At 43.6% G+C, this 27988-nt stretch overlaps 1 protein-coding gene across 2 annotated transcripts in view; it reads left to right on the top strand.

Moving 5' to 3' along the window:
* The window catches only part of NAF1 (nuclear assembly factor 1 ribonucleoprotein), a 55785-nt gene that overhangs the window by 6519 nt on the left and 21278 nt on the right, over window positions 1-27988 (top strand). The window contains exons 3-4 of one of the 2 annotated variants that reach the window (XM_039542718.1): window positions 7984-8077; window positions 23927-24009. In XM_039542718.1, the coding sequence (XP_039398652.1) occupies window positions 7984-8077; window positions 23927-24009 (177 nt within the window). Of the gene's footprint in view, window positions 1-7980; window positions 8078-23926; window positions 24010-27988 lie in introns of both variants that reach the window. The other variant, XM_039542717.1, reaches the window with a different exon arrangement.

Raw genomic sequence — 27988 nt, 5'->3', positions numbered from 1 at the left:
AAGTACTGCAGATGAAACATCTTAATGTGAATCTAATTGTTCCTTTCTTTGCTCCTGAGTTTCATAAATGGTACAAACTCATTAAATAGTTCTGTAATTATTACTCCCTATTTCAAGATAAGAACTAAATTCTAATTAAGATATTTAAAACTGGCTTCTTTCTGATAACATGAGGATGGGTAATTAGCCATAATCTACTTTATGTGAAGTAAGAATAAAAGGATTATAAAATAGTTTAATGCCATTATATAAATTGACGATATGCCTTCATCTATAATGCTATGTGCAGTAATAGTCAACTTATCTCATAAAGAATACTACTGAATTAGAGGGTGTTCAGAAAAGGGCAATGAAAATGATTGAACTTGTCAGGATCCTCTATTTTAGAAAAGAGGCAAATAAGGGACATGATAGAAGTATGTAAAAAAATGAAGCATTTAGAGATGGTAGATCAAGAGCTTCTGTTTTCCCATTCTCAACACAAGAATGAGGGAATGGGTGGTGAAATTGAAAGGTGGCAAATTGAATACTGAAAAAGGGAAATGCTTTTTCACTTGATGCATATTTAGACTGTAGAACTCAGTACTGCAGTGTGTCACTGAGGGCAAGAATTTATACGGTTTGGAGGGATTGGATGGCAATATGAATATTGGATATTCAGAGTTGTAATATTTAATTCAAACAAAGTACCTTGGAAGGAATAAATAGCTCATGCTTTAGAGCTTAAGCCAACTTCAAATTATTAAGGATTAGGAGGAGATCTTCACTGGGGCAGATTGTACCATACCTTCCTACTATGTATGGCTTTTGCATCTTCCTTTGAAACAGCTGGTGCTGGCCATTGTCAGAGACGGGGTATTGGGCTAGATAGGTTTGGAATAGGATCTAATATGGCAGATCCTATAATACTGTGGGTTTTATTGATGTTCTTTTGTGTATTGTGTTGGACTCCCCTAAATTCGTGCCAATTAAATATATATAAATTCTGCACAAACTTAAACACGGAAAAAGCATTTTAAAAGAATTTTTAAGCCTGTTGCCCTGTCCTTGTCCTATTGTTACCAGCTCATCTTGTGTGTATAGAAGATAGTGTGCTTGCCTAGGGCACAGTGATACATATCACAATACTTTAAGGACTGAGGACTAGCTTTAGTGTTCTCTACTTTTGGCAGGTTTTTTTGTGTTTAGGACTTCACGCCATAAAAGCAAGGAAATTGAGTGATTGAGTCAAACAATGACAGGCTCTGTAGCTATAGCAGTGGTCTGTCTGGTTCTGTAATATTCCTGATGTACCTTCTGAGTGTTATTTTGTAAGCTGATACTTACTTGCCTGTTGTGGTTAAATTTACCATTTACTACACTATTTAGCACTGAAGACCCATGAGCAACTTTGAAACATTAAGGATGTGTTACTCACTATAATATAGTCAACCACAAGCTTGGCAAGGCTGTGAAACCAAATGAGGACTTTTATATGAGAGCAGAGCCGTATTAGTATCTCTATACAAACAGGGTTTTCATCCCACAAGCATTTTCTTTTTAACATGAATTTTAGATAATTCAACATTTCAATATAGATGAGCATCCAAGGATTTCACTTCGCAGTTTGAGCCCAGTACGAGAATTCTTGTTCATTTCTTTTGTAGGTCAAGACTTAGTGCTGGTAAGAATTGCACAAAGATGCTTGTAATGACTCCACTATATTTGGAGGATTTTCTTGCCATGCTGTATTAGGAGGAGAACCTCACCAGACATTTAAATTGTTTTATTTAACTAAAACAACAACGTTAAGTATTCTGGATTTTTTTTCTTCAACAGCAAACATATAATATTTTAACAAAACAAGCATATGTCCCTCACTTCTCACATTTATCTCCAGCCTTCTTCTCCCTGTCCAGATCTATTCCACCTCCATCAATCTTCTATTCATTAAACTTTTTGAAACTTTGCACTTTTAGAGAGAGGTAAGGGATTGACTCTGTGTACACAAATTTGCTGAGGGACAGTAGGGTTGAGGTCTGTTGTTTCTCTCATTTTTCCTGTTAACAAGCATGTTACCTCTGTGGGGAGACATCCACAGTTTGAGAACTGCAAAACTAAGCATCTCCGATGGTATCTTCTAGACCAGTGGTCCCCAATGCAGTGCCTGCGGGCACCACGGCGCCTGCCGGGGCATTTGTGTGCCCGCCTAGTGCCCAGCAGGGGAGAGAAGCTGCAGCTCCGCGACTGCCGGGGACCAAGAACTCCGGGGCTGCATGCTGCGGGCGCCGGTGTTCTTGGACCCTGACAGGTGCAGGGCTGCAGCTTAAGCTGGAGAGAAGCCACGGCCCTGCATCTGCTGGGGACAGAGAACTCCGGGGCTGCGGGCTGCAGGTGCCGGTGTTCTCTTTCCCCGGCAGGTGCGGGGCCCGCCTAGTGCCCAGCAGGGGAGAGAAACCGCGGCCCCGCACCTGCTGGGGACAGAGTACTCTGGGGCTTGAAGCTTGCGGGCGCTGGTGTTCTCTGTCCCTGGCATGTGCAGGGCTGCGGCTTCTTTCCAGCTTCTCTAGGGCTGCAGGCTGCGGGCGCTGGTGTTTTGTCCCCGGCAGGCGTGGGGCGCAGCTTCCCTGATGGGGCCGCAGAACTCCGGGGCTGGTGTTCTCGGTCCCTGGCAGGCGTGGGGCCGTGGCTTAAGCCGGAGAGAAGCCGCGGCACTGCGCCTGACGGGGACAGAGAGCTCCGAGGCTGCAGGCTTCATTCTATGTTAAAGTAAGAATAATAAATATATTTGGACCAGCAGTTCAACAATGTTTTACTTTTTTAAAATAAATAAGATGAAAACTGTTTGATATTTATTTTGTAAAAACGCCTTAATTTTTCTTACAGGTAGATAAAAAAGAGCAAATTCACATGGTAAGGTGAAAGAGTAATTGCTGAATAATTTAATACCTTTTACGTGTAAAATTACCCTTTTTATCTTATGGATTCATATATTATGTATATTAAATATGATGTTATTCATATTATTTAATGTACAAATACAAAATAAGCCTTGAAAAATTGTTGGCGCCCACCACACTCTTCTGAAAACATGAATGTGCTACTGGCCACAAAAAGGTTGGGGACCACTGTCTAGACTGAGCACTGAGTCCCATTGGGTAGATAGAAAGATTATTTAGGTTAATCTATACAGAAGCCAGTGGAACCCCATAACATTGGATCCCTATTCCATGAACTATTGGAACTCATTTACAAAACTTTTCTTAAATATTACATGAATATATTGTCTCATACTATAGAATTAGAATTTATAATCCCTATTCCATGATGAGATATCTTTGAGCTATAATGTATCTTAATTAAAACTATCTTTAAATAGGTTTTTCCTCAAAAAGCATTTTATCAAAAAATACAATTTAAATAAACTTTTTTTTTTAAATCATTGATTTTTATCCGCCCTGATCGATACCAGCACCAGCAACCTCCTGCTTAACAGCAGCGGAGAGGAGATAGCTTCAAGTCCCATCGAAAGGGCAGACAAACCACTTCTTTGTCTTCTGCATCAGGCCTTAGATTTCAGGCTTGATGTGAGGCTCGAGCTGCAAACCAATCTTAATTTGTTGGGGCTCTTTCTCCTTTCTTCTCCTCTTTCCCCCCTTTGGATCCTAGAAATAATACAAAGGAGTTATTTCTTATGGTTTTACACTATCCCTTCCATCCCTGTTCAGAGACTCTTGGAAAGCTAAGAACAGAATTTAGTTTGCTCTTGGAAATAGGAACTATATAGAATGTTCAAAAGGGATTCTATTCCATACACTTTCTGGTTTCCGATGGAGGACTCTGACCCATCTTAGATCTGAGAAAGCTCAGCTCCATCAGAAGCATCCATAATTCCTTCCCTATCCACCCAAAATTGGTTCAGGGTTCTGTTTACAGGGTGTGTACCACATTGTTATGAGGGTTTCACATTGCAAGTATTTTTGCTTCCTTCTGGGAGTAGATCACTAGCAGTACAGGTCCTTCCCTTTGGTTTCTCTACTATTCTCATATACAGTATTTACAAAGTGTCTACCAGTGGTGGCAGCACATCTAAGATGATAGGCTATACATGGTGTGGAGAATAAGGGAGTTGTGTGTAATCTCCTATAAATATATGCACCTCAGTTTACCTGTTTGATATTATCCTGCCTGACTGCAAGGAGTTAAATTGAAGGAGGTTTTTTGTGGGGGAAACAAACAGGAAAATGAAATAATGACACACGAGGCTCATTAGTGGGACATTGGGGGGGCGGGGGGGGCTATGAAGTGGGGAATGCTCCTGCCTAGCTCCAGTCAGGCTGGCAAGGTTCACTCTTACCAGGCCTGAGCCTAGGATCAAAGAGAATATAGATACCTTAAAGCAGAGGTTTTCAAACTGGGAGGTATGTACACCTATGGGTGATTCACCAAGGTTATGAGGATGGCATGATGACTTGATAGGCCTGAGCTGAAGGAGGGAGCTTTGAATAGGTGGTCTTGGGTGCTGGGGCTAGGCTTCCTGCCCGTATTGCATCCTCACTGCAGGAGGCTGGTGGGGACTCTGAGCAAGTAATTGAAGATTGTACCCCGGGAGTACTGACTCTCCTGGCAGACAGAGCCCCCTTCTGAGGGTGGCATCAGGACACCTACTTCCCTTGCTGGACAGTGCCTCTGCTGGAGAGGTGGATGGGATTGTGCTGAAGGGTCAGGATGGGGGCTGTGTCTAGAAGAGGAGCCAGTACTCATGGGATGCAGCCTTCTGCTCCTCTCCTGACCCCAGCCCTTCAGCACTACCCTGTTTGTTTCCCCTCCGCAGTGGGGAGTGAGACAGATAGGAAGCTGGGTCCTGGCTGCTGAAGCTGCCTGACCACTGCAGGGAGCAGAAGGCCTCCTCAGCTACCATATGGTGAGCACCTGCCCATCTCCAGTAGGCTCTCCCCTGGCACCCATCTCTGGCTCCCTGCAAAAAAATATTTTTTTGGAGGGAAACGGGGAGAGGGGTGCATGAGACATGAATCTCTGAAGGGAAGCTCACCCCCCCCCCCCAAAATAAAAGCCTGGAAAACTGCCTTAAAGATATTGACATAGGGAAGAAATGAGTGGATATTCAGAAGCTGTCTGGAGGGAGGCCCTGACAGAGAGACCGAGGCCATGTCTACACTAGCGAGCTTACAGTGTCTCAGCAGTGCTGCTGTAAGATTGCTCCTGTAGCTGCTTTATGTATGAAATGTGGCACAAAAATTGTAGATTTAGGCCCATTTCTGGTTGGGTTGGGGAGGTATGATATCAAAATTGTTTATCTTAGTGTACAAGTCCATCCTAGGAAACTGGATAAAGGAGTCTTCACTAATATCTGGTTTTTAATACTCTGGTGTTTCCTGATTGTGGAGAGCAAAAATAACAAAAATTAAGCTAGTACTTTGAGGTCTGTTGAGTATCTGTGGAATCTACCCAAGAGAATCCAGAATACATTGGATTCAAGGATGAGTGAACTAACGTGTAAATTATCTTAACACCGTAAGAGAAGAGGTCTATATCAAACTTAAAGGAATATAGGAAGAAGTTACACATGGTGTCTTCCTGACACTATCAATGCAATACAATAAAATGGGATGATGAGGATAATTAATACTGAATATTTTAAAGTTTTGTATGCTAATAGTTTTAGAGAAAAGTTTGGAGGGTAGTGGTGATTGCTGTACTGTGATGGATCTTTCAACTTTTTGTTACACACCGTGAAACTTAGGGCATGCTTATGCTGCATTCAGGAGGTGTGATCGCAGACTGGTGGCTGGATAGGGTAGCTCTGCCCATAAAGGACCCCATGGATACGTAATTCAGTGGCTGCTTCCTGTGCTGCTATAGCTTCATGGTTATTGTTACTCAAGCTAGCTTTGATCTAGCTAGATCAAGACTGTGCTGGGTATGTCTACATATGCTGCATATCTGTGGACCGCAGTATAGATATAACTTTAGATAGGTACAAAGCAGTACACGTAATATACATACAGGGCCAGCTCTAGGTTTTTTTGCCACCCCAAGCAAAAAAAAATTTGCCTCCCCTCCCCCTTTTTTAGTGTGTGGCTTTTACACATTTTACACATGTAGGCAGCACCGGAAAGTCATTTTCATTTTTGTCCTGGCATTTTAGCCCTATAACCACTGGCACCAACGCGACAAGGAAATTGGCATGAATGGCGCCAGTAGGGCGGCACAGTACACACAAGTAATCGTTAACACATTTACACACGTTCCCATTGAGTGACCGTGTCACACGATGTGACACAATATTTTTCACGTCACGCTCCTATCGCACCACTGTACTTGGCCGTAGGTAAGGTGCTAGTCGCTGGGACGCACACTAGAGCCAGCCCTGCCTGGAGTTTTCCTAGCACTGAGGCCGCACAGCTGGGAGCCTGAGAGGCATGCAATGGAGAGAGTTCCACGGTTGGGCTTTGGCCAAGGAAGAGGCACTGGGCTGGCTGGATGGATGCTGCCCCTCTCTGCCCGGTCGTTCGCAGGAGGACACTCCAGGCACCAGAGCGCTGTGCGGTGCTGGAGAGGGATGCGGCAGCCTCTGGGGCTCCAGCAGGTAGAAGCTCCCCGGGTGTCCCGGGTACCGTCCTGCCCGGCCTGGCTCTTACCTTGCTGCAGATCTGGCCCGAGGACTCGTCTCTCGCTGCTCCTGCCGCCGGGGGTTGGGGCTGCTGCTGGATCTCAGCCCTGGTCATCCTCGCCTCGGCCCTGGCATGAGTTCGGCTCAGCCCGGGCTGCCGCTCCCCTCCCTTCCCCGGGCAGGAGGTGGCGCAGCGGGGAGGAGGCGGTGGTGGGGACAAACCGAGGAGAAGCCTGCCGCTGGTGCTGGAGGAGCGTCCCACCCAGCCGCCATATTCCGCCGCCACCCCCTGCGCTCCGCGGCAGGGGCAGAGCTGTCCTACTGGCTCCCGCCTGAGTGGGGGTGGCCGCTGCCCTCGGGGACACACTCTCCACTGAGCCGGCTTCCCCTGCCCCACTGCACAGCCCCGGTGGCACCCGGTCAGAGCAACGGGTGGTCAGGATCCAGCCCAGGATGCTGCCTCAGGTCGAAGCTGGGGCCCCAGCATTATGCCGCCCCTGGTAATTTGCTGCCTCAAGCACCTGCTTGTTTTGCTGGTGCCTAGAGCCGCCCCTGTATACATATGTATCTCTGTGGGGGGGCCCTAAAAAATATTTTTAAAATGTTCTCGTAGGCTGTTTTATTGTGTGCTAGACAACATCTCAGACGTCTTCTTACTAAAGGCTTACTAATTTATTGCAGTACTAGTATCCTATATAATTCAATAATTTTTAGGTTTGATACGCTCTTCTCCATGCTTTTATATCACATATTTAATCTCTGCTGTGCTACATTTAATACCATTTTTGTCTGCTGCTACAGAAATATTTTCCAGTGTTGTACATGGGTGTGATTATATAATCATCTAAAAGTTCATGTCAGAAAGTGAAGTTTAAAACTAAATTTCTCTCAACTGTTCAAGTTAATCTTCTTTGAGTAAAACTGACTTAGATGTAATGTAAAAGCAGCAAAGAGTCCTGTGGCACCTTATGTCACATGCATCCGATGAAGTGGGTATTCACCCACGAAAGCTCATGCTCCAATACGTCTGTTAGTCTATAAGATGCCACAGGATTCTTTGCTACTTTTACAGATCCAGACTAACACGGCTACCCCTCTGTTAGATGTAATGGATATACATGCAGCAGTGCTGTGGCATGGAAGTATTTAAAAAATCAGTAAAATAACATTCCCCAGATGTAATTTTCAACTCTCTTTAACAACTTTGTTTCTATTCCATTTATTAGAATGAATGTATTACTAGAATTTAGCCATATTTTTTTTCTTGAACTGCAAAAGTCAAATGTTTAAAATCATACTCTGCTAGCCATTGAGGAATGTCTAACCACAAAGTATTATATTTTGAAAATTAATTACTTTTATATTAGCAGGGACCACCTCCTGTTGAAGATTTGACAATAATTCTGCCTGAGGATGTTGAGCTGAAGCCCTTTGGGACAGTTTCAAGCATTATTGAGCAGTTAGGTAAGCAAGATGTATTTTCATTTAAACAAAATAAGAGAACTATATTTTTATATATGTGTGTATATATATATATATATTCATGATAATTGGAAGCACTTGGAAAAGAAGCTACATATTGGTGTACTAGAATTGAAGGATAAGGCAGTCCTCCATTTCCTTTGACTTCATGCTCTTGCAGAATGTAAGGGAAAAGAAGGTAGGGCATTGAATGCAAACTGTTCTACTGAACAGATAAAAATTGTATTAAAGCTAATGTTAAAAAATTATGTAATACACAGGTTAAGAAAAGAGTGTCTATATGTCTGGGTATAGTGCTTAGATTATCCACAAATACAGAGTTTGTTTTTAAAAGTCATATAATACATAGAGTACATAATCAGCAATAATCCAAATTTAGGTGAATAAATTTAAGAATAGAGTTTTGATATTAGCATCCAAGTATTCGGGTACATCACTCATGAGAAGTTGTACAGAGATTTGATTGTGGAAAGCAAAATATATCAATGAGTGGAGATTGTTCCTCAGTAATTGAGAATTGGTAGAATTACTTGTGCTGAATGCCCCTCTGTGGCTATTGGATGGTTAAGTCATTGTCTGAGTTAGTGTGAAAGTGCCATCAAGAGCTGAATAGAATCTGCATATATGAATGGAGAATCTGGACGAGACCCTGAGTTTCTCATTGTATGTCTACCCAGCAAAAGAAAAGTCCTGCAGGGTGGGAGGGTCCCAGAGCCTGCGCGCCAGCCTGAGCCTGGAAGTCTACACAGCAACAAAACAGCAGGTTTTTCTTTGCTGTGTAGACATACCAGTGATTCTCAAACTTTTGTACTGGTGACCCCTTTCACATAGCAAGCCTCTGAGTGCGACCTCCCTTATAAATTAAAAACACTTTTAAATATATTTAACACCATCATTATTAATGCTGGAGGCAAAGCGGGGCTTGGGGTGGATGCTGACAGCTCGCGACCCCTCACATAATAACCTCATGACCTCCTGAGAGGTCCCAACCCCTAGTTTGAGAACCCCGACATACCCTCAGTGACCAAATGTGAACACTTAATTGGGAAGCCAAAGGAGGTTGACCAAGTGAACACAGCACGATTACAGCAATAGACAAAGAAATGAGGTGTCAAGTGGCTGTGTTTTTTGTGAAAGGTTTAAAATGAGAACTTTTTCTCTATGATTTGGAAGAAGTTATTTAAATATCTTAATTACAGAAATATTTGGGATGTAAACATTTAATCTTCCTGTAAACATTTAAAAAACCTTCAGAAAATTTTTTAGTCCCACATGTTATATTTAAATTGTCTTAGACCTTGTCTGCATTGCCACTTTACAGCGCTGAAACTTTCTCGCTTGGGGATATAAAAAACCACTCCCCTGAGCAATGCAAGTTTCAGCACTGTAAAGTGGCAGTGTAGACAGTGCACTAGCGCTGGGAGCTACTCCCCTTGTGGGGGCGAGTTTTTTAACAGTGCTGGTAAAGCTCTCCCAGCACTGGTGCTGCAACTACACAGCCACGTTAAAGCGAAGTAGTTGGTACTAAAGACATACCCTTAGAAGGTATATAGGATGATGAAGGAAAGCCTTCAACGTCTTATAGCAATGCAGGCCAGAATGCTTTCTCCTCTCTCCTTCAGTATATGGTAATAGAGAAACCACTTTTTCTCCCACAGTGCTTGCACTATGCATTTGTTCATCCTTTTCACATTTTTTACTTATGTTGTTCCTGGCACCTTGACTCAGGTATTGGTTGCAAGTGCCAGCAGCCATAGGATAGAGCAAGGATAGGCAACCTATGGCATGCATGCCGAAGGCGGCACTTGAGCTGATTTTCAGTGGCACTCACACTGCCCGGATCCTGGCCACCAGTCCGGGGGGCTCTGCATTTTAATTTAATTTTAAATGAAGCTTCTTAAACATTTTTAAACCCTTATTTACTTTACATACAACAATAGTTTATATATATATTATAGACTTATAGAAAGAGACCTTCTAAAAATGTTAAAAATGTATTAGTGGCACACGAAACCTTAAATTAGAGTGAATAAATGAAGACTCAACACACCACTTCTGAAAGGTTGCCGATCCTTGGGATAGAGCATGACTAAAATGCGGAAGTGTTTCATGTTTTGCGCTGGTTGCAGGGTGAGCCCAGGTGGGATTGTGAAGTATAGTGGACAAAAGCATCGATACAGGCAGTATATATTAAAGGGATATTTCAGGTCCACATAGATCCCAAATGTAGATCTTGTGAAATCGTACTTCTGTAGCACATGACATTAAAATAAATGTTTCTATGAAATCTTGTTTAAAAAACTAACTTAAAGCTTATTTGTGGGAGCACATTATTCCTTTAAAAATATTTCAGACCTAATTGTTTCACAAGCCTATCACCTTTGAGAACCAGGAATTGAAACTCATTTTAAACAAGCCTGAAATTGACTAGTAGTTTCTTTTTGTTCGAGTGAAATCCAAAAAATAAATTAGATCACTTAAAATGTATTTGAATCTAAATTTTTGCTGGTAATATAGGGAAGGAAACCTGCTTTTTCTTTTTAAATGAATTTGAACCTGACAACCTCTTCTATCACTGTTTAAATTTGGTTCCAAATAGAAGTTACTGGGAGAAAGGAAGGAGCTGTTCACGCAGTCCCCTTGCATTTTCTAACTGTTCAAAGGAGTCAGAATGAATCTTGGGAGAAAGTTGAGTTCAATTGTCCTCACTTGGAAGGATAGTAACCGTGATACAGATCCTCTGGAAGTAAAAGGAATAAAGTAGGGCCTAATCTCTTTTCTTCAGTCACTTATTTCCTGAGGGTCACTTACATTTAGTTGTGTACATGAAATTTTAAGAGACTGAGGTTATGTCTACACTTTTGTCGGTATGATTTACGTCAGAAGTGTGAAAAAACACATCCCTGAGTGACAGGTTACACTGACAGACGTGCCGGTGTGGACAGCACTATGTCAGTGCAAGACACTCTCCTGCCAATGTAGCTGCGGCCGTCGCTCGTTGGGGGTGGTTTAATTATGTGGATGGGAGTGCTCTCTTCTGTTGGCATAGAGTGGCTACATGGGAGATCTTACAGTGGTGAAGCTGCCTTGGTACAGCTGTGCCACTGTAAGCTCTCTAGTGTAGATGTGGCCTGACTTTACAGGCTTGAAAAATATGGCCTAAGTTTTATAGTCCTTATGACTTCAAAAGAACCTTCCAAATGTAAACCAGTGCAGGGATGGGTGGTGTATTCCTGAGGCCCTGTCTACACTGGCAAGTTTCTGCACAGTAAATCAGTTTTCTGCGCTGTAACTCCCGCACATTACACACCACCATGCCACTTAATGTGCAGAAACTGCGCAGTTGTAGCACTTTAAAAAAAAACCCATCCCAACGAGAGGGGTACAGCTTTCTGCGCTGGGGCTACAGCACTGTGGTGCCAGTGTAGACACCATGGTCAATTACAGTGCTGTGATTGGCCTCCGGGAGTTGTCCCACAATGCCTGTTCTCGCCTCTCTGGTCATCAGTTTGAACTCTACTGCCCTGCCCTCAGGTGACCAGTCGTCAGCCCCACCCTGTAAATTCCTTTGGAATTTTGAAAGTTCCCTTCCTGTTTGCTCAGTGATGCATGTAGTGGTCTCAGCACGTTTCCAGGTGGCCATGCCTGCTCCACGCACCAGGCGATCCCCCTCTTGGAGCAATGCCAAGCTGCTGGACCTCATCAACATTTGGGGAAAGGGAGCTGTCCAGTCCCAGCTGTGCTCCAGCTGTAGGAATTATGATACCTATGGAAAGATTTCACAGTGTATGATAGAAAGGGGCCATGACCGGGACACATTGCAATGCAGGATCAAAGTGAAGGAGCTGTGGAACGCCTACCACAAGGCGTGGGAGGCAAACCACTGCTCCGGTAATGCACCCACAAGCTGCCAGTTCTACAAAGAGCTGGACACAATACTTGGTGGCGACCTCACCTCCACTGCAAAGACCACTGTGGATACTTCGGTGGCTCACATGCCAGTTGAGAGTGGACTGAGCCAGGAGGAGGAAATCTTGGACGAGGAGGGGGAGGGAGAGCCAGAGGCAGAGGATGACTCAGAGGTGGATGCAGCCAGGAGATGTTAGCTACCCTGGAGGAGGTTAGCCAGTCACAGCTGTCGGATGTTGGCGAAGCGGAAACAGAAGAGGAGGCCCTTGGTAAGTGGATTTGATTTTGGGAATTGCTGAAGCAAGTTGTTGGGGGCAGGAGGGTTGCAGAAAGCAGGCTTGTCTCCCACCACATGCCTAGTCTGAGTGACGGAACAGGCTGCTGATTGATTCCCTCACTTCACGGGAATCTCCTTCAGAGACCTCCAGGAAACACTCGAGATACTGGGCAACCCGCTGGTTCTTTGGCAGAGCTGCTGTATTTCTTGCCCCATTAGCGGTAACTTTCCCGTATCACTGTGCCATCACGGGGAGGAGGACGGGGGGGGGGATACCATTGCTGCACACAGGTGAGCCACATAGGGGCCAGGGCGGAAGCCGCAGGCTTGGAGAAGACCCTCCCTTGATTCTCTGCTCACCCTCAGCAGCGAGATATTGTCCATAAGGATCACATCCTGTGGAAAGTGTGGGGACAGGAATGATTATCAGCCGCCCCTCCCAGTAGTCCTGCTCTCCCCAAGAGCCATGTGCCCAGTGTACAGCAGGGTCGGGGAAGAGTGATTTACCCTGGCCCTGTAGCTACTCACCATTTTGGGGGTCTTGTGGCTCATGGGTGCTTGCCTGGCGTCAGCCAGTTAGTGACAGGTGTGTGAGTGCAGACTGTGTTTTAAATCACTGAATCAATGTTCTCTGTGTTGCAAACAATATTGCTTCTGTAAAACGTTGTGTTTAAACTTCACAGAGATGACCTGGGGAGCCCAGCCTCCATCTTTGTTACCAACTGCTGAATGGCTGTGCAGGATTAGAAAGCGGTCAAGAAGAACTAAGGAGGAGTTTCTGCGTGAGGTTATGATGCACTCCACTGCCAAGAAACAGGAATTGAAGGAGTGGCAGGATAGCGAGAAGAGGGACTGAAAGGAGAACGCAGCATGGCAGAATGAATCTACGTAGCGGCTCTTTAAAGGTTATGGAGTGCCAAGCAGACATGCGCCAGGCAATACTAGCTCTTCAAACCAAGCAGCTCCGTGTGTGCCCGCCCTTCCCTACAGCTGCTGTCACAAAACTCTTTCCCACCCCCGACACCGCCAATACACTGTTGTTAACCTCCTGGCTCCAGTCTGTACCTGCTGCATTCCACTCCTCCCCCCTCACAGTCCAGCACTGAGGACTCAGACTACCCACTGCACTCAACGCCTGCCCTCTGCAGTTTGGCCCTGCTGTAGTACAGTACCTGCTGCATTGTACTCCAAAGGAGGAGGATATGATCAGGACAAACCAGGATATGATCCCTAGACATACACACACCTGTAGCCATCCCAGGACCCCTCCTCCTCTTGGGACCTTCCCTTCCCTCATCCCCATCCCTACTGATGTGTGGTTTTTTTTATTGTTTGTTTGAGTCTCTCCTCTGGTTGTCTTTTAATAAAAGAATTGTGTTGGTTTGAAAGCAATCTTTATTCTACTAATTGAAAGCAAAAAGAGCCCTGCAAAACAACAGAATTGTGTTAAACCCACATATTTCATTGTCTGCACCAATCGCCTTCTAGCATTACAAGCATAGCAACAAATATTAGTGGCTTTCAGCTTCCAATTGCTACCTCAAGGCATCCCTTATCCTTGAGGCCCCATGCTGTGCCCCTCTAGTAGTCCTGTTCTCTGGCTGTTCAGGGCTCTGTTGACCAGCATGCGGCTTGCTCTCACTAACATGTTACGAATGGTGGTGGAGTTACTCCTTAAACTACAAAGTCAAGAGGAGTGCGACATTGATCTTGCCATGCTTAGTAGCTACAACACGAGATTGCTTGTGGCATTCACAGAGGTGACCACAGTGGAACACCACTTTTGGGCTTGGGAAACAAGCACTGAGTGGTGGGGTCACATCGTGATGCACGTCTGGGATGACGAGCAGTGGCTGCAGAACTTTTGGATGAGGAAAGCCATGTTCATGGCACTATGTGATGAGCTTGTCCCATGCTCTGAGTCTGCAGACTACCTTATTTAATAGCTGCGAGGTGTGAACTGGCCCAGTAATTTCAATTGATTGCCATTATGTTTCAGAACTGACAATGCGAGTCAACTGTTTCAATTATCACTTTAGCTATTAGCATTTCACATAATTTAGGCAAGGTATCATGGTATAAAGAATTGGAATCAGGAGTCCTAGGTTCTCATCTCTGCTACTGACCTGCTGTGAGGCATGGGCAGGTCACTAACTCTCTGTACCTCTGTTTTCCTTTCCCTTTAATTCTCTGGGAATGGGCTTTCTCCCTGTGGCCTTATCTTCAGTTGGTTTGTTTATCCCACAATCTCAAACTGTCCTCTTTCCTTTTGGATACTAAAGTCTACATTTTCTCTTCCACACTAGCAAAACCTTCAACTTCATATTGTCTACAATGTAACAATGCATCATAAATACAAAAATCTGTAGTGCACTGGAAAGTAAAATATAGTCAGATTTAAAGGGATTAGAGTAACCCTTTCAGTGTGCGAGGCCCCAAGGGACCATACTTTTTTCATGCAACCCCCTGATTCGGAGTCTGAACTTTTAGGCTGCAGCACACTCTGCTTCTTACTGTAGCTTTCAACAGCAAGCTCAACTGAAATGAGACTCCTGAGAGAGGCTGTACCTTCTGAAAGCAATGCAACCAGCAAAGTATGTGCAGTTGAAGCAGGCAACCTTTTCAAAACAAGATGGCATTTATGAGTCAACTGGAATAGAACATGTGGCAGACATTAGGTGAGCAAGTCTAAGGTTAAAACAAAGTCTAAGTCAGAGTCCATATTGGTAGGACTAATGGTCCCAAGATTCCATTCGCTTCTGAGATCTATGTTGTCTCCCAGTATTTGTCTCTGGATATGTGTACGTTGCAATGGAAGCCCATGCTTGAGCCTGGGCTCCAGCCTGACTCTTCTTGCATCTGCACTGCAGTTGTGCTAACCTAGGGTTTGGATCCAGGGTCACAGGACCATGCAGGGCTGAATGGTCTTCACTCGAGACAAGCCAGGATACAGGGTCCGAGCCCTATTGCTTTGCAGTGTATACGCAGCCCTGCTTGACTGAGGTCCCGGGAGTTAGTCAGAGTTAGCCAGTATTTCACAATTCTATGAGATAACTGCCTTTGTCCCCTCTGTCCCACTCTATTGAAAACAAGAAGCCACCTCCAGTTTGCAAACGGCAGCAGCTCACGTTCAGCATTACCCATTTTTTTCTGATCATCAGTCTAAGTACACTGTTAGAGAGCCTTCTGGGTTTGCAATGGAGAGCGAACAGATCAAACCTTTTGCAAAGCAAGCTGCTTCATGGTCATGAGAGCACAACCAGATTTTGGTGTATCTCTGGCATGAGGCCAGTAAAATTGTGGACTTCAGCAAAGGCATCAAGTCTGACTATGCGTACCAGGAGATAGCTTAAACTGACAGCTCTGCAGATTTTTTGGACAAGTGATCAGTGCAGGTTGCTTATTAAGAGGCTGAAGAGTGAGTACTGGAAGACCAGGGACAAGAACCGAACCTCAGGCAACTCAACAACAACAAGCCCATTTTATGATGTCTTTTGGGTTTTGGATACTGCACCCAGCACAGAGCTAATTCTGCTTCATGACAACCTGGTCAGCAGGGGTATCCCCTGCTGGCCACTGAATGCAGCATGGGAACTGATGGGAACCAGCAGCAGGCTCTCAGTGAGCAGCTTGAATTGACTCTCTTTTAATGGAAAAAAGTCCCAGAGCAGGCTGTGGATCAGGATCAACAGCAAATTCTCCGACCATACTTGGAAGAACTGTTTTCTTTCCACCTTTCCCCACCCCTGACAAGGAACAGCCCACTGACAAACCTGCAGAGAACCTGGTGGAGACAGAAGCTACCCCAGAGGCCAGTAAGTGTGACTCAAATGTAAAGTTTATTATTACATTAGTGTGAGAGATTTCTGCTGTAAGAAGCAATGCAAAAATAAGGCCTGGCTACCGGCGTTCAGTTACTAATCTGTAACAGCACCTAGATGTCTTCTGTCTTCCCCCCCAAAGGAGTTCAAAATGGTGACTTGGAATTTCAAATGTTCATAGACAGCTGAAAAGGTTATTTTAACTATGTCACAGATGTCTGCTAGGGCCATTCTTGTTTTCCTTTTGCCACTCTTTAATCACTCCTCCTGGATCTATTGAGCCACTTGTAAACAGTGAACTGTGTGTGTGTGTTTGGGAAACAGTATTCTATTTCCAAAAGTAGTCCATTCAGTTAAAAGGTAATCCATGCAGTCTGCGGGTCACAAAATCATGTCTCCAAAGTGTGAGTGTAGTGTTGTTCCTTTTCCCTCCAGAACTGTCGGATATGGGGTGGAGAAAAACTGCAGATTTCAGCGTGTTTGCATGCAGCACTTAGCTCAATAACAGTGCAAGCTGTTAACACAGCATCGTGTTAATTCCTTCATAGATTGTGACTCAATCCTGGCCGCTAATAGCTGCAAACTTTTCCTGAAGCAGGAACTCCAGATAGTTACCTACATTGTGGGGAAAGGCATATTTTCCAGCCCCCCCCCCCCAGCTGACCAATCCACTCCACTCACAAATGTGCTGTTCAGTCACTATTTGTTTGGATACATGAGCTGTATACATCCACCAGCTTGGAATAACATCTCCCTCTGCCAATAGAGCACCACAAAAACAGTTGTCTTCCAAAATATGAAAGGCCTGAAATGTCAGAAAAAGCCTTTTCCGGCAAAGGCACTATGCCCCTTTCTGCCCCCTGAATATGGCACTTAGTTATAATTTTTTTTTGAAACAGAAACAGAAAAAGATTATAGTTTTAAACTGATCACTGTTTCTGCACTTCACACTGCAATTAACAAGGCTATGTCCGGAGACAGTATGAGGACTGAAGTATACCCCTCACAATATGTGTTGGTTCACTTTAGAAATGTTATTTGTCCTTCAGATTCCACAATCATTAGTTCTGTGCTCCCCCACAGAGCTAGTTTAGCCAGTAACCCTCTTGTTTCTTTGTCCTATTTCAGGACCCTCAAGCTATGTTGCCTACTGTTCTTCGGGAACTCGATCCCTGGCCCAATGTATCTTCATGGACGATTCCGAAAGGAAGCGTTTCCACGATGATGTTATGGTTGGTGCTCTTGAGAGGGTAGGCCAGCCGGTCCAGTACCAGAAGAAAAGGGATGAAAGACTGGAACAAAGGCATGCTGACAGGAGGCAGGAAAGACTAAGGCTCGCTGCCCAAGTGGAAGACCGGGTTTCAGCGACGGAGCAGGCACTTGCAAAACTGTTCTTGGAACAGGAATGGCACCTAAGGGAAGAGGACAGAGCTCAACAGAAAGAACTGTTTCAGCAACTTCTGTCCATAATGACTGCAAGAGCACCAGCTCCTGCTGCCTCCCCCACGCCATGGCATGATCACCCTGCAACATACCTGCAGTAGCTTGGATATCTCCATGTTGGGGCAGCTTGTGCATTCAGGAGTCATGAGGTGTGGGGCAGGACAGCTACACGCCAGGCAGCCTTCCTTCTTCAACCCCTTTCCAGTGGAAACCTCCACCCGCTGCCTCTGCTGCCAAGAGAGGGAAAAATATGTAAAGAAGGGAAAGGAGAATGTGGGGCCAGGGGACGTGTAGAAATAGATTGTGTTGGGCATTAACTATTTCCTGCCCTTTTTTGTGTGTGTGGTTTTATAATGGCAGCTGGCCTGCCCAAGACTGAGTGTTTTAATATTTTAAGATATGTTTACAAATAAAGCATGTTATGTTTTCAAGAAAGTTTATTGCTATCACTGCATTACATGTTGCAATCATGATTTGAATTAATACAGCTAAAAACATGTTCACGAGCAATTAAGTGTTAGTGAGGAAGCAGTATTCCTCTATTTAGCTAGGTACAGCGATTCATATTTCAATAAATATGGTCTGTACAGCCATTCTGCTACCCCCTCCCCCTCACCAAATTCATTATTTGTGTCATTGACTTGTATTGCATGGTAATCAAGCCCACTCCCCTCCAAGCACATTTATACAGGTACTATTCCCCCTCTTCCATTGGGACATTAAAGTCCATAATGTGAGAACACAAAGCACCCCTGACTTCTGCTGCCCAGGTGCAACCAGTTCCTGCAATGGTAGCTGAGGGTTATGTTCCAGTGTACCCTTGCTCTCATAGGTCTTTCAGGGGGAAATGGCTCACCTCTGGCTTCACAAAGGTTGTGAAGAGCACAGCAAGTGACAATAATGTGGACAGCTTTGATGACACTGGCATCCAAATGGATTTGTGGACACCTCCAATGTGATTTTAATTTGCCAAAAGCACATTCAATAGCCATTCTAAAGCTGCTAATTAAACCTTTTTGCCAGGGCCTCTGAAACAAGGGTACAGTTTGGCATTGTGAACTTTTTCTGGATAGCCCATGTTGACATTCATAAAAATGCCTTTATGGTCCACTAGTGCCTGTATAACAATGGAGTAGTACCTTTTGTGTGGTCCTTGAAGGGAAAACTATGGGCACTTGAGTCCCCTCAATAACCCTGGCATAGTTAGGAAACCCCATTCCGTCAAAATCAGTAATTTTCTGAGGAATATCTTTAATGCCTGTCTCCTTGGGGTAAACCAGACACCTGATTCCTCAGAAACCTCCGCCATCACCTTACCCACCGTTGACTTTCCAAACTGGTTGGCAGTGGACCTATAGCGGTTGGGTAATTGGCTTCCAGACAGGTATAGCAGCCCACTTTTGGGTGCATTACCGGAGCAGTGGTTTGCCTACCACGCCTTGTGGTAGGCGTTCCACAGCTCCTTCACTTTGACCCTGAACTGCAGTGTTTCCCCATCATGGCCCCTTTCTGTCATGCATTGTGAAATCTGTCCATAGGTGGTATAATTCCTACAGCTGGGACTGGACAGCCTCCTCTCCCCAGCAGCTTGACATTGAGGTCCAGCAGCTTGACATTGCCCCAAGCAGGGGATCACCTGGAAAGATGCGCTGAGATCACTACAAGCATCACCAAGCAGACAGGAAAGGGACTTTCAAAAATTTCCAAGGAATTTAAGGGGAGGGGCTTACAGTTGGTCACCTGAGGTCAGGGCAGTAGGGTTCAAACCGATGACCAGAGAGGCGAGAACAGGCATTGTGGGACACCTCCCGGAGGCCAATCTCAGCACTGTTATCGACCAGGGTGTCTACACTGGCACCGCAGCACTGTACCCCTGGTGCAGAAAGCTGTACCTCTCTTGGGGTGGTTTTTTTACAGTGCTGTAACTGTGCAGTTTCTGCGCACTAAGTGGCTTGGCAATGTGTACACCTCTGGAGTTACGCTGCAGAAAGCTGCTTTACTGCGCAGAAACTTGCCAGTGTAGACAAGGCCTAAGTGATCGAGACTACACTAATGGTGATGAGACAATGAGAATGTCTAATTGAGCATTATGCTGCCTCGAGGGGACAATTTACCTTTCAGTCTGGATTTAGTATTCCTTAATGTTGTGCCCAAGAAGCCCATTGAGTTTCTGTGGGCCAGCAACTATCAACGATAATTTCTGCTAGAATAAAGGAACAGACTTTAAATTCTTCTGTGCAGTAAAGGAGCAAAAATAAACAAAACCCTTGAATACAGTCAACTCTTTTTTTTTTTTAAAGGAATAAACTTACATTTCCTCAAAGATGAAGATACATTTAAAAATGTAATTAAAAGAATCCAGTAGACTTATTTCCTGTCTACCAAACTATGTGCTCAAAACAGCAGATTTTTTTGTGTATGTGTTTAAAGGAATAGGTATGTTAGAACAATGACTTTGAAGCAATTTTTATAATGTATTAATATTTGAGATAGCTTGTCCTGTCTGCATGGTCCTTCCCCTAGAGGGGCTAGTGTCCCACCATCCTAAATAACTCTTTCAAGGAAATGCTACAAGTCCAGTTCCAGGGAACTTTTTTTCTCATTTATTCTAGTTCTTATACTGTTTTAATTTTAGCTTTTAGGCTATCTGCTACCAGTTCTTAGAAACAAATAATCCCAGATGCCTTTTGAGGTGGATTTATCAGACTCATAAATGTTCTAGAACAGATTGCCATAATCAGTGTTTTTAAAAAAAACAAAAAAAACAAACAAAAAAAAAGCTACTGCTCAGTGCCTGTTCAATTATACCACTCTAGTAAGCTCCCATCAATTATGGAGTATTATAGCTCTCCGTCAGGAATCTAATCACTTTACAATTAGCTTTAGCAGCAGCACTGTGTGGAAGCCATAAAGCTTCCATATTTATAGCAACAATGTAATGTCAAGTTATAACCTCCATGCCACAGTGTTTTGGCACATCTGAGCTTCCCTTCTGACAAGTGTAGTTCTTTGCTGGAAGGGAGGATTACCACAATGCAGGATATTGGGATGACCTTTTAAAAAGGCTTAAAAAAAGATGGTAGCATTATTTTTAAAAAAATGTACTGGTAGCTGAGATGTACTGACTCAGTAGAAACAAAATACAGATGTATCCACAGTTCGGTCTTCAAAGGATAACTTATTTTTGGTTATAAGCATTAACACAAACACCAGAGAGAGAATTTGGCCTAGACCTACATCCATTTCTGCAGAGCACTACTTTCCTACAGGCAGCCTCCCCTCTTTTTTTCCTATGCAGTAAGTTTCTAGCACTTAACTGCTGCACACCTTATCTTCTGCAAATGCTCCAGCAACCTTCCTCTTCACTGGAGACAAGGCAGTGCCTTTCACATCTGTTCATACTGAGTCATTTAACTGTTTTGTTCAATCTTATAACAAGGAGTGACTATCCTGAAGCCCATGGCACTTGTACATAATTTAAAACATACAAAGTTAATTCTTCAGGTAGATGCAGCCGTGTGTTCCACTTTGATGTGGGTGTGCTCAGTGGACTGAAGCTGGAGAATTTTGCCTAGCAGTACCTGTAGGAAGCAGTTCTCAAGCCAAATGGAGACTAACATCATATTTTAACAGCTATGTTCAAATTTTATAACTTATAATTAGGGCCCTACCAAATTCACAGTCCATTTTGGTCAATTTCACAGTCATGGGATTTTAAAAATAATTAATTTTGTGATTTCAGCTATCTAAATCTGGAATTTCACTGTGTTGTAATTGTAGAGAACCTGACTGAAAAAAGAGTTGTGGGGTGGTCGCAAGGTTATTATAGTGGGGTTTGCAGTATTGGTACCCTTAGTTCTGCAGTTCTGCTGGCAGTGGCACTGTCTTCTGAGTTGGGCAGCTGGAGAGCGGTGGCTGCTGGCTGAGAGCCCAGCTCTGAAGGCAGAGCCGCCGCCAGTAGCAGGGCAGAAGTAAGGGTGGCATGGTATGGTATTGCCAAACTTACTTCTGTGCTGCTGCCTGCGGAGCTGGGCCTTCAGTCAACAGCCGCCACTCTCCGGCAGCCCAGCTCTGAAGGCAGCAGCGCAGAAGTAAGGGTGGCTTGGTATTGCCACCCTTACTTCTGTGCTGCTGCTGGCAGGGCGCTGCCTTCAGAGCAGGGTACCTGGCAGCGCAGAAGTAAGGGTGGCAATAGCGTGACCCCCGTGCAACTCCCTTTCAGGTCAGGACTTCCAATTTGGGCAACGCTAGTCTCCCCCCATGAAATCTTTATAGTATAGAGTAAAAGCACACAAAAGTCCAGATTTCATGGTCCGTGAATTTGGTAGGGCCCTACTTATAATATATATTATAAACTATAGTGGCAGCTGGTGGTGACACCTATACTTAGATTGAAGAGCACTTAATTATAAAAGATTCTTGTGACTCTCTTTTAGAGAAGCTGTTAACACAGAGGTGGGCGAACTACGGCCTGCGGGCCACATCCGGCCTGCGGGACCATCCTGCCCACCCCCTGAGCTCCCAGCCAGGGAGGTTAGCCCTTAGCCTCTCCCCTGCTGTCCCCCCTCCCCCACAGGCTCAGCTCACTGGGCCCCGAGTGCTCTGGCCCACTGCTCCTACCGGGCAGCGTGGTGGTGTGGCTGGCTCCGGCATGATAAGGGGGCGGGGAGTGGGGGTTTCCAGGGGGTAGTCAGGGGACAGGGAGGATGGGGCAGACATTCGGGGGGGGGGGAGGGTCAGGGAACCGGGGGTTGGATAGGCATGGGAGTCCAGGAGGACCAGTCAGGGACAGGGGGTGGGCGAGGTTGGATGGGTCGGGGTTTCTGGGGGAGGCAGTCGGGACCGGGAGCAGGGGGTGGTTGGATAGGTATGGGAGTTACAGGGGGCCTGTCAGGGGGTGGGGGTGTGGATGGGGTTGGGGCAGTCAGGGGACAGGGAGAATGGGGGTTGGATGGAGGTGGGGTTCCGGGGGGGGGCGGTTAGGGGCAGTCTGGGGACAAGGAGCGGGGGGGGGTTGGATGGGTCTGGGATTCTGAGGGGGCAGATGCGGGCGGGGCAGACTGTTTGGGGAGGCACAGCCTTCCCTACCCAGCCCTCCATATACTTTTGCAACCCCAATGTGGCCCTCGGGGCAAAAAGTTTGCCCACCTCTGTGTTAACACATCTGCTGCCAGGTGATACAGTTGGTCCTGTCATTCAAACTGAGTATAATACGTTTGGGGAAGGTTTTTAAAATTGTAAATAATGGTTTTAAAATAGTTATAAATATCTTGATAATACATACATTAGCCATTCTTTGACATTAGCAGTGCAGGTGTGCTCAAGTATTTTCACTTCAGCTAAGCTTCAAAGGCCCAGTATCTTTGAAGCAAGAACAAACTAACAACTTTTGCTGTGTTCATGGAACTGGTATGTCTTGTTTCTTTTAAACTCTGTATGACAATTTGGGCTGGGGGACGATGGTGGAGGTTGAGTGCAATGCAATTGTTGTGCATTTAATCTGGAATATTTGCTCATTCTGATATGGGATTTATCACTGTAGTTAGCCAAACTGTTTTCTTTAAAACAAACAAACTAAAAATTACCCAAAACAAACTCGTCTCCACCCACCCAACAAACCAACACACTTTAGCATGTTTCAGAGACCCATAGTCCAGGACATAACTTCAGTCTTCAGAATGATTGCATCCAAAAGTAAAGCTAAACCAGCAAACCACTTTCTCCACAAACTTGACAGGGTCAAATTATACTTAGTGATAACTAGTGACTTGCTACTTTTTCATATGATCCCACTGCCTTCAGCTGAAAGACAAGAAGCTTTCAGGGGATCCACATTATGTTTTGGGCCAGAAGGCAAGTTTTGCCTACCTATGATGCCTCCTAGTATGTGAAACTGTTCTCTTTCCCCCTTCTTCTGTTCCTTCTTCTATTTCTATCTGAATTAATTTCTTCTCACTCTCCTCCCTCCCCTATGAAGGTCAAATATAAATATTGGTCCTGTACATAACTTTTCCTACCTACCTAGAATCTCCATCAATGTGTCATTCTTGCAGTATTGCAAGAGAGGTTTTATATAACCTTGGAGTTATTGTGCTTTCTTGGGTTTCTTGGCTGTCTATTAAAATGCTGATACTGCAAACAGAAATGTATTTTGATATATTATATGTGTAAAGGTAAAACTTTATTTGAAAAATAGTTTAATGTGTGTATATATATCTCATGACAAATTGTGCATCGGTGTCTCATCCACAAATTTTATTACTTAATGCTGTTTCATAATTAAACATGCTTTTTATTATTTGCAATTACTGCTTCTTGTTAAAATAATTTGGTAAATACATGTTTAAAGGTTAATATGTTTTAAATCTTCTTGTATTTTAGTAATAATTGAGTCTCTGAAAGGCCTACCTCCAGTAAATGAGGAAAGCATCATTTTTAAAGGAGATCGGCATGCAGCAGGAAAGGTGTGTGAAACACAAAAGCTATTATATTGTATTGCAGTTTGTTCTGTAAAATAATAGTTGCTAGGTTACTTTGATAGCACTCTTTAGTTTAGAGTGTATCTATTTTTGCATGTTTTTAACACCTAACCTGTGTATCTTGTATTTAACAGACGGTATATGTAATACTAGAATAATTAACCATACTTCTAATACTTTCAAGGAAAAAAGTCTTAGTTTTTTATAAAACTGAGTTTTCAATAAGACACTTCAGAGGTATACTTGTAAATGAAAATATTTCTTAAAGGGACACAAACTTCAAATCATGCATATATGAATATTTTACCTTCTCTTACAAGTTACATTCAACATAACTGTAAATGAAACATCACAGTTTTTTTATTTTATTTTGTGCATTTGACACCATTTCTCTATTGCAGGGTTTCTCAAACTAGGGTCTGTGAGGGTACTCCAGGGGGTCAACGAGTTATGTCTGGGGCCACCAGCCCCGCTGATCAACTCTTCCCCCTCCCAGCGCCTCCTGCATGCTGTGGAACATCTGTTCAGTGGCGTGCAGGAGGCGCTGGGAGGAGCGGGGACAGGGTGTGTTGGGGAGAGGGGGCGGGAAGAGGGGGAGAGAGGTTTTGGGGGAAGGCATGGTGTAGGGACGGGGCATGGGGCTGAGTGGGGGCCTTGGGGGTCTACAAAAGATTTCAAATAAAAATTGGGGTACTTAGGTTGCTAAAGTTTGAGAACTGCTGCTCTATTGTCATTTTCACTGTAGTCCATTTTCCCCTCTTGTTTATGGGGGAATTGGACAGCAATGGGGGAGAAGCACTTTCCCCTTCTCCCGCCTCCCCCCCCCCCCAAAAAAAGAAAAAGTTTGAAAATTGCAAACATTGACTTTTTTATTGTGGGGTTGCACCAGTGAAACTCTCTCCCATTTTATTTTAAACTGACTAGATTTCAAGATTTTTGTCCTCTAAAGAATTACAGGACAAGACAAGAGTTTCTGCTGTGGTTTGATTTCAGTTATTTAAAAATGATCTACAAGTTAGCTCTTTTGGCAGTAAATGGGCATTGTGCAGGAAACTAGGAAAAGTTTGGAGAGAGTAGGATCTACTCCTAAACTGTAGGAAAGGTATGGGGTGTTTTTAGATCTCTGCTGCTGTTTTAACCTTGGGCTAATGTTATGTTATTCAGGTATGATCAGATATATTATCTGAGAAAATTGGCTAATAAACATCAGTTGCTTATGAAGGGTGATTTACAGGGCTTTCTCCCTGGAAAATTTCAAAATTCTGATGCAAACAATGAAGGTGGGTGTTTGGGATTTTTTTTTTCTTGATTTTTTTTATAATGTAAAGAGTTAGGCTGCTTCTGGCTCCTGCTATAAGAGTCTGTATAAATTAAGACTGAATGAACATTTCCTATTTAAAAATAAAATAGTGAAACCTCTTTATCAACACTTAGTATTGACATTTAACTACTAGCAAGCTTACTGTATGATTTTAGGAATGTGAGTCTTTGTGTAGTCAGGAACTATCTGCAGCTCTCTTCAGAGTAGGTATCCCAACATTGGTCAACAGCTTTTCAGAAGGCAAGTTCCTGGTCATAGGAAAGAAAATGTGACAGAAGGGTCAGTAGGGTTTTGTTTCCACCAGTCTGAGTCAGCTGCCTGTGGAATAATGGATTGACACATGCAAAGGAGGAGGAGTTTTTCTGTGTTTTTCTTAAATAGAAAACAGACCTATACTTGGTGCAGGGGTGTGTGTGGCGGGGCGGGGCGAGGTTTCAGGGTACCAGTTCCAGGTGCTTGATTCTAAGGGTCTGCTTTGGCTTTAGAATTTAGAACTGCCTGACAGCTACTGTAAAATTTATACCAATGATGTAGGGGCTTTGGATGTCACATGATTAGCAGAGCTACAGCTTTTCAGTGGGATGGGGAAAAGAGATTGTGCTTAGAACTGGGTGGGAAATGGTTTTCCCATGAGATTTCAGAAACTTTTCTACTCTGCAACAGGACAAAATCAATACCTTTCAAAATGTTTAATAAAAAGTGAGAGGTCTCTTCTCCGCCCTCCCCTAGTCCCATGTGAGTGCCATAATCACTATAGTCAGCCTGTCTGTCTGGCCCATTGAATATAGAATTATTTATACAACATGGGATAAATTGTGGACTTGAATCTGGGCCTCTCAGATCACAGGTGAGTGTCCTAACAACCAGGCTATTGGCTTTTCTGGGGTGGGATTTTCTCTGTGGTTTAAACCAGAAAATCCATCCTAGAGTAGAGAAAAATTCCCAACAAAAGTTTCCTTAAAACAGATATGTTTCATTTTCTGATGGAAAAACTGATGTTGAAAAAAAATCTTGACCAGCTGTTGTAATAGTGCCTTCCAGCTTAGAGTGTATGCTATGCGCTCTCCTTTTCTGGCTAGCATGTATAGGGCTCTGGTACCTTCTTGCTCCTCTCCAAACCTTTGCAGAAACTTATCACTATTAGGGGCACTAGTTCTTCAGAGTTCTTCTGTTTGGTAAGTCAAAGGATTTCTGTCATGCCTGACCCCTGGCCTGGTTCTTGTAATATCACTTCCTTACTATATATTTGTTTCTAGACACATGTGGCCAGGTGTTTCTCCACTAAATTTCAGTATTATCCACCTGCTTATCAAGACTTCATTCAGACTTCAGTTTTTCCTGAGAACTCAGTGAAAACTTAGAAGCCATCTAATTGCAGAACAAATTTAAGTGGGGTTTTTAGATTAAATTGTACTTTTCCCTATATTTGATACGTACTTGAAAAGAAAATGATATATTTTTTTTTACACAGGGAGAAATGGTTCTTGAAAAATACTTTCTTTAAAAATTGCTACCTTCCAATTGAATAGTAACAATTTGTGGCTGTATCTGATGGAAGTCAGAAATGAAAAACCCAAGAGTCTGTAAAACAAGTTTCCATTTTGCTTTTATACTTTAAGTATTAAAATGTTTCTGTACATTGTATACTGTCTGTACAGTGAAGGCTTTCTCTGGGTTGAACAAGCAACAAAGTGTAAAGGAAGGAGATTTTTACAGCCTGTTACTTCTCATCAAGATAGTGGTTGTCCACAGTCTAAAGCTGATTATCTTAATTTAACTGCAGATTTTGAAAAATCAGTTGACCCATTATGAGAAGTGTTTCAGATTACATACAGGCTGTTTGAATTATATTAAAAAATGGATTACTTTTCTAAATTATATATTTTAGATCAGTAAAATGATAAATTAGATTAAAAAGGAATATGAGCATGATACTTGGATTATTACAAGTCACTTAGTGCTGTAAAGCTGTGTGGTAACTTGCAAATGTGGGCAATTACACAATACATAGTGAACCTTTAAGGATACATTCCCTGATCCAAAGAGTTTCCAATCTAAAGACAAATTGCACAAAAACAGCAGTACAAGTGAGGGATTCAGTGTGGATGTTAAAAAGGGAGGAAGGGTTCCTTGAAGAAGTGAATTTTAGGCAGGGGTAGGAAGTTTTTGGTAGAAAAAGACAGGGAGACTGTTCCAGGTATAGGCCCCACCAAATTCACAGCCATGAAAAACGTGTCACAGACTGTGAAATCTGGTATTTTGTATACTTTTACCCTATACTATAGAAGTACCCTATACTATATGGTAAAAGTATACAAAAGTACACAACGCTGCCTTCAGAGCTGGGCAATCAACCAGCAGCTGCTGCTCTCTGGCTCCCCAACTCTGAAGACAGCACAGAAATAAGGGTAACAATACCATGACCCCCTTACAATAGCCTTGCAACCCCTTTTTGGGTTGGGACTCCCAGTTTGAGAAATGCAGAGTCTTAAAGGCTTTATTTGTTTATATTTTGCTGTTTTTAAATACATATTCATGTTTTATTACAACACCATGAAATTTAAGATTTAAATATTTGAAACTGTGAAGTTCAAGATTTTTAAAGTGCTATGACTGAAATTTATGAAAATGGACCATGAATTT

The sequence above is a fragment of the Mauremys reevesii genome, linkage group 5 (genome assembly GCF_016161935.1).
Source record: "Mauremys reevesii isolate NIE-2019 linkage group 5, ASM1616193v1, whole genome shotgun sequence".
Classification (NCBI taxonomy): domain Eukaryota; kingdom Metazoa; phylum Chordata; order Testudines; family Geoemydidae; genus Mauremys; species Mauremys reevesii.
Note: the sequence above shows the minus strand (reverse complement) of the source record. Positions and strands in the feature narration are given on the sequence as shown.